The 11037-nt window shown below is 45.8% G+C and overlaps 1 protein-coding gene across 2 annotated transcripts in view; it reads left to right on the top strand.

Moving 5' to 3' along the window:
* Positions 1-6229: 6229 nt before the first annotated feature.
* SERPINE2 (serpin family E member 2) overlaps positions 6230-11037 on the top strand; it is a 60944-nt gene continuing 56136 nt past the window's right edge. Inside the window, exons 1-2 of one of the 2 annotated variants that reach the window (XM_081261683.1) lie at positions 6230-6590; positions 8935-9036. In XM_081261683.1, the coding sequence (XP_081117809.1) occupies positions 9032-9036 (5 nt within the window). In that variant the 5' untranslated portion in view covers positions 6230-6590; positions 8935-9031. The remainder of the gene's footprint in view (positions 6591-8934; positions 9037-11037) is intronic. The other variant, XM_081261684.1, reaches the window with a different exon arrangement.

The raw sequence follows: 11037 nt of genomic DNA, 5'->3' as shown, positions 1-11037 counted from the left end.
AGAACCTAAATCAAATGCTGACATTCAAGGCAGGATGCAATAGTATAAAATAAGTGGCCTATACTTACAGCTGGAGGAAGACTAAATAGAAACTGGGCTGAAAGAGAGAGAGAGAGGTTGTGGATGACGAAAATGATTTTAGTGGCAGAGAAAGGTGAAGGATTATGTTAAAAAATGGCCAGAGTAATCCCTTCCCATCTTATGTACCCTTTTGAAATGTGATTTTGCCACTCCTCTTATTATGAAATCAATTTTGATCTCGAAAATTGAGATGTTGAAGCCCCTACCCACCAATGTGACTGTATTTGGAAGCGGGGTCTTAAGGAGGTAGTTAAGGTTTAAAAAGCTCATATGGCTGAGGCCCTGGGTCCTTTAAGAAGATGAAGAGACACAGATCTGTCTTTTTCTCTCTTCCCCCCATGAAAAAGGAAAGGCCCTGTGAGCACACCATGAGAAGGGGCCAAATCTGCAATAACTGTGGGCTGGTTACGCCCCTCGTCTATGGGATCTGGTTACAGCAGCCCAAGCTGACTGATATCCCTCTCATCAAGAGGCAGAATCTACTCATCTTCCTTGTACCTTAGAAAGCCTATGACTTGCTCTGAACTGTGACAGCCAAAGTGGCATTGTGCCAAACCTAGAACTAGTCCTGAAGAAAACTTGAAGCTTTGGTTCTCACCATTTTGGAGTTTTGATCCATCTTGCAGCGTCTGGTTACCTCTGGAAAAACCATGTGGAGGAGAAGCCTTTGAGTGCAAAGCATGACAAGGTGGAAAAGGCTCATAAAGATGAAAAAACTGGAGAAGAGAGGAGCCAGGGTTTCAGCCATCCCCACTGAGGGTCTGCATGTGAGGGGCCATCTAGAATCCTGCTGCTGCACCAAAGATGTCAGAGAGCGCAAGGTGAATCAGACAGAGCCATCCCAGCTGAAGCTCCCCCTGGCCTACCCACAGAATGGTGAAAAAATAAAATGGTTTTTACTTAAGCTATTATTATTTGGTCTCATTTGCAATCCAACACTAGAAAACTGATTGGTGGAGTGAAAAAGAGGTATTCAATACAGAGAGAGTGGTTTCAACAACAGTACAGTTATAACAAAAAAAAAATACCATATGGTATGGTTGTTTATTTCTATTTGGTAAAGTCTTTAATAATGTATCAGAAAAATAAGAAGATACTGCTATAAAGGCAGGTTGGAGTTAGATTATGGAAGAGCTTTTGTTGCAGTCATTTTGATTGAGCACTTACTTATGTTACTCAGGTAAACCCTTTTCATAGATTAACTACTTGATCCTCACATAACCCTGTGAATAGGTTATTCTATAGCTATCCCCTACTCTATAAAGAAGGAATCTAAGGCTCAGATAAACTATTTGAAAAAAAATGCAGAGGGATGAAGCTGGGATTGGAAGACAGGCAGTCTAGTTCCAGAGCCTGGGCCCATAAGCTCTCCCAACTGCTTACACCAAGGAATTTGGACCTTAGTGACAAACATGGGATTATTTTAAGCAGGAGAGTGGTGTGACTAAAGCAGTCCTTTTGATAGATTAGGCTGACAGTTGTGGAAGGGATCTGGAGGCTGAGAAGAGAGCTAGAACCCATTAGAGTGGTCCGGGGGGGAAGCAATAAAGATTTGAACTAGCTTGAAAAAAAATGGACCAGAGGTGAATAAAAGGGATTTGGTGAAGAAAATATCAGCACCAGGGACTTGCTGGCTATGGGATGAACAAGGGCCAAGGAGGAGGGAGAACTTGTTCCCTCTTTCTGGCTTTGGTGACTGAGGTGGTGGTCACTCCTGTGAAACACTTAGTCAGCACAGGAGGAAAAACTGGTTTGGGGATGAAGAAAATCAATTTGTTTTTAGAGTTGTTATGTATGAATTTGTGGGGCGATATTAAGTGGAGGTAACTGCCAGGTATTTGGAGCTATATAAATGGGCCTTAGGACATTGATCAAGGGTCTGTGTAGATACAGCTTTGAAATTCATCCAGAATGAAGTGAAGTCATATGCGCCTAGGTTATGACAGTTAGAGGTTACAAGTGGAAATGGCTCACAGCAACATAACCCACAGTGGACCTCTACTCAGAAGGGCAGGGGTAAAGAAGCTCTGGTCTTCTGATGGGCAGAGCTCACCATCTCATCAAGCTGCAATGAGTCAGTCCACCTGCTTTTCCCACCCCTTTCAAGAGTGAAAGTAGTGAGAGGAAACCTAATCAGCTTGATCAGATGCCCACCTTTTAGCTAAAGGACACCTTGACTTGCATTCCCAATAAGATGGCACATGAACAGAAGTGATTCTGCTAGGAAAAGATGGGGACAGTAGATACTGGCTGGCCACAAATCAATCAATGTTCATTCTATTGGGAGGGAGTGGAGAAGAGAAGACAGAGCTGAGGGTAGTCAATTGTACAATGCCTACCCACAGAAGGAGGAGGATTTGATCAGGGAAAGGTAAAAGCAAGAGAGGAACTGGAGAAGAGAGTTAGAGGAGTCTCAAAAACGGGCAAAATATAAATCTAATGCTGCCAGAGGATCAAAGGTGATAAAGAATAATGGAAAAACTACTGTCATTGGCAATGGAAGAAATTGGTAATTTCTGGAAGAGAAGGAAGGATGGAGGAAGGGTTGGCAGAAGGGAGGAGAGCCCAATGATGGGTTGAAAGGACAGATGAAAGAGACTCGTAGAAGGAGAAAGGGAGCATCCGTCATGTGGTAATAGGAGAGCTGAGAGGTTGCTGTTTGAGGGGTCAGTGCTATAGGCTTCTCAGGACCTGATGTTCCAACCAATTTGGTCAAATATAAGTAGAAAATAATACCCAGCCCAGCACTTAGTAAAGTCTCTTCTTTGAATCTGTCAATGAAAAAATAGACAATAGAAAATAACAAATTGATGTTCTGGATTAATCAGTTTCAGAAGTTACAGAAAGAGGAAATTGGATTTATTTGAAAGCCAACTTTAAAGGGAAATAAAAGGCAAATGTCTTTTATAAGCCGAAACACCACCAACAACAAAAACAACAGTGCCAAGTCCCAGAAAGCAATTGTATAAGTGAACTGTTAAAACCATTCTCCTTTCCCCTGGTTGAAACAATCTTACAAAACAGTATTTGCATCTATTATGTTGTGTAACATGCACTCTTGTGGTGTAATATCTTAAGTAGAGGTTAGATAGGAGAGAAACTACTATCATTATCTTATTATTGTAATATCCTATCCATCAGTCTTCCAGACAAAACACTGTCACCCCATTGGGAGCTAAGGACAGTTTTTACTTAAATACAAGGTCATACTGTTTGGGAGCATGGGGGAACAGAGGAGGTGGGGTCAGGGGATTTACATTTATTCCAAGGCACTCCACGCTGGACCTCTTCCAAGAGAGGAAACGAGACTAAATAGATCATTTGTTTTATTCTGTTTGGGCATTTCTTGTGATTCTCCCAACTGCAGCTTATGGACACAAAGCCAAACTCAGAGTCTGGCTAGAGCTGGCTCAACTCCAGGTCACTTTTTCCTTTTTATTTTTTAAGGAATAAACAATTTGAAGCTGTATCTGTGGATTAAGGCAAACCACCCAATTGAGGGACAAAATGAAATTCTGCTGTGAATGTGAAGTTGCAAAGAAAGAGCCACATAGGAGAGTTAAGGGGTCTGGATTTCTCAAATCACACCAAGGCAGCAACAGGAGAGAAAGGTTGATTGGACACCGATGAGAAATATATTTCAAAGAAGGTCAAATACTGGAAGGGAAGACGGGAACCTGGAGAGCACCAGCTGACATAGGAACGCACCTTCTTTGGAACAGCCCTCTGGAGATAGGTGTCAGAGTGCCCTGTGACTTGAATGTCATGGAAAGAGCATTGTTTCTGTCTCCTCCTGTTGGCATCAGGAAAGCTGGCTGATACCAACCATGCACACTCAGTAAAGAGCAGAGTTGGTATTCCCAGCATATCCCTCTGGCAGAATGGGTCTTTGTCTTGAATTCTTTCCCTTGGAAGACGCTTATGGTTAGTCCCATCTCATGGCCAAGGAAAGAGAAAAGAATTAGTGGCTGGGTTTATTTTAGCATATTAGTTAATACTGCATCCTGTCTGTCTGATTTCAGAATTGACAAGTCATGTACAGTATTGCTCAAAAATGTTCCTTCGACAGTACTGGAGAAAATAGGGAAGTGACCGCCAGTCATGAAAATATAAACAAAATTGAAAATCCTCAGGACTTCTGAATGTCTTTTATAGATAAAGGGTCTGGACCCCATCAATCATCTAACTGGGAAAACAAGGTTTTATGTTATCCTGAAAAACATTAACTTCATTACAAAAGACTAAAATCCTCTGAAGTACTGCTGGGCATCTCTCTCAAAAACTGTTTTAACTTTAGAATAACTTTACTAAAAAATTGAGAAGAGCAAATCAACCAGTGTTTGAGATATGAGTCAATGTATCAATGTTAATATCCTGAGTATAATATTATGCAATAGTTTTGTGAAATGTTACTGTTGGGGAAAACAGAGGGAAGGCTACAAGGGATCTCTGATTATTATTTTTTTCAACTGCATGGGACCTGCAATTGTCTCAATGAAAACTTTCAGTTTAAAAAAGTGATTGAGATAGAAGTGGAATGAGATAAAACCTGGCAAGCATTCCTAATCTGGCTTCACCTACATTTCTTGGTCCTAGTTTGTCTTTTCGGTAGGTTCTCCAATGACTCCCTCCCACCTGGAAGAGGCTATTCCCAGCTTCTTCAACACATGGAGGGAGCTTATCCCCAGCTGCAGGCTTTCTCTCCTCATTTCCCCCATTCCAGCCCATCTGCACTTTCTCCAGATTCAACGCACCCACCATGATGAGCCAAGCCACAAAACTATCATTATCATGCTTGATAGATACTTGTCATTCTTCATCCCCTGTCAACAAATATTTATCGAGCAACTGCTATATGTATGGTATGTCTCTGGGCACTAAGGATCAGGTGGATAAGGAACCATGTTAAATTGCTTTCTTTTCTCTGATCTCTGGGAGCATATTGTAATGAGGGAGAGTGAAAGAAACAAGTTCTTTTTTTTTTTTTAAATACATTCATGATGAGGGCTCTGATGAAAGTGATATGTTGGAGAAGGAAGGAAGTGAATTTAACTTCAGCAAAGTCTTCCAGAGGAGACAGCATTTGACTTGTGACCTAAAGTATTAGGAGACAGTCATGAGAAAAGCCTGGGGGAAAACCATTTCAGACACCAGGCAAGGGGAACAACAAGGAAAAAAAAAATATTTACATAATTCCCTGCAACTGAATATGAATATTAGGCATGAATATAAAACAATTTAACAAATTTTCTTTATTTCATGTTTTCTTATTTGGGGGCAAATCTCCCTATAGCTTTATTCTTTTTCTTTCCCCCTTTTATTGTAGGAGAGACTAGAACATCCTTAGGCTGGTGCCGATTTTATGTTTTTAAACGCAACCCCTGTGTCAACACACCTAGGCACTGTCTAGCCTGGCCACCTACGTGCTAAAGGATGACTACAGAGTTGTGTTCCAAGTTGCTCTCATCAGTAGAAGAAACCATAATTCAGGGCTGGTCCAAGATTTGTCACATTTCTTTCTCATAGCTAGGGCCACAGGCCTGCTAGGGAGGTTTTACACTAAAGGCAAGATAAATTGTCATTAAAGTTGGGTCCCCACAAACCTAACTTGATGCAAAGGACAGGACAAGAGATCTGGGTTAAGAGGCCGGAGCAGGACCGCCCTCTGTTGCCGGCCTAGGTCTTCACCTCTCTCTTGGCGCACAGGGTCCCATCAGCTGTAGTTTTCGGTTGACAGGGGCTGAATTCCCAGGACTCTGCGGGTACCTCGTGATGTCACCGCAGCCAGGAATCCAGTATTCTGGATTCCCTTCTCTGTCATCTGCCTCAGTAGACCCACCGCGGCTCCTCTGTTCCAGGCGAAGAGGAGTGGGCTCTAGGGCACCCCGCAAAGCGCCTCGAGGGATGCTCTGTCCCTTTCCATCACCTAAACGGGGTCCGGGCGCGCCCCCCTCTCCCAGGGGTCAGTCAAGACGACATGTCCTGCGTCCGGGGACGCGCCATTGGTCCTAGGATCCCCCCACCCCCGCCACTCCGCACACGCCCATCCGGCGACCCACGTGCAGCTGGGCCACGGCCGGCACCGCACCTCTGGGTCTGCGCGTTTCCGGGCGCTTTCTGGGCGCAGCCCCACGACGGGGACCCGCTGGGGACGGAATCCGGGAGGCCGTGGCGGAGTAGGGGCGTCCTGGAGTCCGGGCGCTGGGGCGCTGCGGCCCGCTGGCACACAAAGGCGGCGGCGGGAAGGCGGGGCGGGGCGGGCCAGGGGCGGGGGCGGCAGGAAGGGGCGGGGGCGGCGCGGGGCGGCGATAAAGCCCCAGCCGCGGCCGCTGCTCCAGCACTCGGGCTGCACGGGCTGCACGGGCTGCTCCGAGTCTGCAGACGCCGCTGCCGCCTCCTTCCCTCCCCGCCGCCGCCGCCCTCCCTCCCCGGCCCCCACGCCCCGCCGAGACCCGGCTCCGGCCGCACCGCGCTCCGCGGCAGCCACCTGGGGATCCGAGCGACGGGCGGTGAGTACCGGCTGCGCGGTCCCCGGCGCGGGAGGGGCGCTGGGGGCCGGTCCCCGGGCTCCGCGGGCCGCCAGCTCGGCTCCGCGACCTTGCGCCCGACCCGAGGCTGCGGGGCGAGCGGGGCCGGGGCGCCGTCGTCGGGGCGGAGGGAACTTTCTCAGGCTGCCTTGGCCGGGGCTGGGTGCGCGCCGGCTCCCGGTCCCGCCCGCTGCAACCCGGAGGAGCGCCCGGGCCGGGCGAGGAGCGGCGCGCCGGCCGGGGCGTCCAGGTGTGCCTACATCTGGGAACACCGAGGCCCGCGGAGACGTTGCCCGAGCTCGGCGTGGCTCCTGGGGGTCCATCCCGGCTGCGCCCCTGACCCTGAACCTGAGGAATCCGGCTACTCGCGGGCGTCCCCTATCCCGTACTTCGCCTGGCTTGTCCGCCGGACAGGGAAAGCCGGACTCTTACTCTCTACCTCTGACTGAGCAGGGCGGAGGGGACCAGGGATTTGGGGGAGAGCTTTAAATTGGCCTCTGCATCCGGTTTAACTCTATCTAGCAGATCTGTTATTTTCGTCACCTGTCCAGGTGGGAATTGTGAGACTGGTTAGTGACTAGAGATAAGGTGAAAGTACTCAAATTCTGGACGGAATTAGGTATTTAATTTGCCCACAAGCTGAGCGAGGAGGGAAGGCTTCTATTACATAAGACAGCACTGCACCTTCAGGTATTATGGAAGATGCTATTGAAGATTTTAGTGCTTTAATGAACAAAACATAATCTAAGTATGTTTCTGTCTTGAGATCTCTTAAGTGTTGCTGTATCTCGCTTTGACTAATTTGCAGAGATTGTTCTTATATTTAGCATCAACATAAAAAGATGCTTGAAGGTTTGTCTTCCTCGGAGCAGTTTATTTCTCTGAACTGTTCTGCAACGATTTATTTGATAATTTTGTATTTTGGAGATTTTATATCAAAAGTTGAACACAGATGTCAGCGTTGCTAATTTGTATATCTAAAGCACACTTAAAAATTGAAGGTACTTTCAATGCTATCTGCATATCTAAACCAGTAATTATGTGCTGTATGCAAAATGTAAGCAAAGATTTCTTTCAGGTATACAATTGAAGGTACTAGCCCAAATAATCTAAGGTTTCTTTCAAGCTCTAGTTTTGAATCCTTATTAAAATTATGTTTGAAAACATTGTACAGTGCAGAGCAGTTATTGAAGGTCATGAAGATGTCATCCATCATTTATTCTAAGGAATGAATCAATGCTGAAAAATTTCTGCCTCCCATGAAGTTCATATATTAGTGAAAGGACAAAAAGTAGTGAGTCTCTGAAGGATATTATTTGCAGTTCCACTCATGGGTGATTAAACACTGGCCAGAGATTGTTTGAGGTGGAAGAGTTGGAAGTGAGTTGGTGACCTAATCAAGTCCCCAGCCACACTTTCACATTGCTATCCTCTTCCAGGCAGTCCTTCTGTCACAGCATAGGGGACTTGGGATCACAGGCTTTTCCTCCTTCTCTATTCCCAGAGTGCATATGGGTGATGCCTCAGAGTCTCAATTCTTTGACCATCTCAATCCTGGGACTTTCACCCGCTCCAGTTTCTCAATACACCAACCATACCTAAATCATGCTTTCACTCTGGGATGCTCAACTTCTGGAGTCAGAACCTCCAGGATTTTTAGGTCTCCAAACCACAAGCTCATTTCCTCCCAGGTTGCAAACTGGTACTGACATTGTAATCTTCAACACAGAGATCTTCAAAGCCTCCTCCTTCAGGTTTTGCAAGTGACCTTGTGGCCCATTCTACTGAGAAAGTAGAAGTCATCAGACTTGCTCCACATTCTGCTGTATCTCTCCTCCCCAAACTTTTCTCTATTTACCCAGTCGTCCAATAAATCTTAGGTATCTCATGTGTCAAGTATTTTGCGAGGCCTTAGTATATGGTAAATATAGCAAGCTCTTGTTCTCATGGGACTATCATTCTTGTGGGAAAAAAGCAGACAGAAAGCAAACATAAATATATTATAAAATCTATGATAACTGAATAGAGTAGAATGACAGAAGAAAAATCAAGTTGAATTAGGAACTTGGAGAGGTTTAGAGAGAAGACCTCTGTGTGGCAATGACTAATGTCTCTCCTGAATCCCTATGCCTCTGTTTAGGAATCTTAGTCCCCTCTTTCACTTTTGTGTTCAGCCTCTCCCTATGAACTCTTTTCTCCTGTAGCAGTATTTTTTAAAATGCTGTAACTTCCTTCTTTGCATCCTACCTCACTTCTCATGACCATTACATATCCCCAGGCTCTTTAAACTATTTACTACTTCCCCAACCCCTCCTTTCTTTCTCAGTTCCTGCAAACTGGTGTGGCCTCCCCAGAGTGGAAGACCTGCACTGTATCCTGAAGAAGCAAACTCCTGCGTACTCATAGATCCTTCTGCACATTTGATGAGGCATGTGCATGATTTACTGATACTTTTCCCTGCTTACCACCCATGCTTTTCCTTCTGCTTCTCTGGCATTTCTGGTACCTGCTGGGGTTCTCCAGGGCTCTGTCCCCATCCCTCTTCTACTTTGCCTAGAGTCTGGGTTAATCATGCTTCTACAGTTTCAACTATCACCAGAGTCAAGTGAGTCCAAGGTTGGCATTGCATTAATAGCATTCTCCTTGTGTTCCAACCAGTTACCTATGTCTATTGGATATATCCAGTTCCATTAAGAAAAAAAATACAAAACTTATTTTAGCTTTTATTGCCCATCCCATATCCACATCATCATTAGCCCAAATATCTCTCCCTCTTTTTTTGGGGTGGTGGCTCCTTCCATCTCCAAGGTATATATATATGCAGGAGCTTTCAGTGATGCCAGACTTCTGCATTCCCACCCTGGCAAGTCACCAAGTCCTGTTGCTTCTCTTTACTGTAAGATCCCATAAATCTCCACTGTGGTTATGCCCACCCTGCCTTGCTATAGTATCTAGAAGTAGCAAAATGGTGGCCAGTGTGCCACTTCTAACTGGAAGATGTGTTGTTGACCTGAACAAAGTATACAGAAATTGAATTAAGATTTAGAAATATGGATATGTGTCTTAGATTTGTAGCCTCTCTTAAAAGTCAGAAGACCTGTAATATGAGGCTTACATTCCCAAATAGGAATGCTCCTCTCAGTGACGGTAGTTTTGTAGCTCCTGTGGCATCTGAGCCTACAACCATAGGCTGAGACAGCCATTGGCAGCCTGGGAATCCCAGAGGCTTGCTGCATGGTTTCCCCCACCTTGTTCTGTATCTTTGTCCTCCACATTGTTGCAGGTATGATCCTCCAGCCCTCTGAAATTAAAAATATGCTTGTGTCCTTCAAAGTCAGTGCCTCCCTCTTGATTTGGGGATAAATCCCAACTCTGAATAAGTATCTCAGATTGAAAAGGTGAGCAGTCTATTATCTTTGGGTATGGTTGTACCTGAGTCTCTCAATGCTTTTGACCTGTGTATGGTGGCTAGGGCAGAACTCTAGTGTTACCTCACCTGCTGTTTATATCCCATTTCACAGCCCTCACCATCCTCCCTTCTCAAAGCCCCGCTGGGAGGAGATGGGGCAGGGTGGATTTCACGTCCGTCCGAGATGGCAGTGGGGAGACTGTGAGTGTGGAAGCACAGGCTGCCCCAGGAGCCTTCAGCCCTAGGAACATTATGGGCCCAGAGTTCACTCAGCTGCCTTTAGACAGTCCTAGCAAAGAGTCCAAGTTCCTCTCAGCACAGAGCCAGGGACTTTCCCTGGTGCTCCTGGGACTCACCAGACTGCTGGTTCTTTATAAAGACCTGGCAGGGTCTCTCGTTCTTCAACTCCTTCCCACATCCCTACCTTGCATCCTTCCCCAAACTATTTCCTGGCACACTGGGCTTCCTGTAGACTCCACATACCATGGAGCTGTGCTGTGCCCTCCTGGTTTTGCTCTTGCTGGACTTCTGCCTGCAATTCCCTTCCTCCTCCTGTGTTCAATGTTTGGCTGATTTCACTCTTTTCCAGACTCGGGTCTAGTTCACCTGTTCCACAAATTCCTCCCTGGCAATCAGTACCCCGATCCTCTCTAGCACATAGGCAGTGCACACATACATACACCCCTTACCTTGTGCATACCTCTGTGATAGCAGTTGCCATCATAGAACATGTACTTACATACTAGACTCAAAGCTCTGGGAAGATGTGTCTGTGTTTTAGTTTTATTTGCACCAGCTGTGGTGTATAACGGAAAGACACTTAAGTGTCTGAACTAAACTGCTTTTGTATTTTTCACAGGTCTACTGCAAGTTTTATGGAAGAGTGCTTGTTTTAGGCTTAAAGTCAAGTTCTACCCACCCCACCCTCCACGTCTGGTTTTGGTACCTCTGAGTTTGATGTATACCTTCACACTTTTTAACTTTGGGGTCAACCAGTCTTTTGAAGTACAATATTACTTA

The sequence above is a fragment of the Spermophilus citellus genome (assembly GCF_964194105.1).
Source record: "Spermophilus citellus genome assembly, chromosome: 11".
NCBI lineage: Eukaryota > Metazoa > Chordata > Mammalia > Rodentia > Sciuridae > Spermophilus > Spermophilus citellus.
This window is presented reverse-complemented; position numbering and strand designations above follow the sequence as displayed.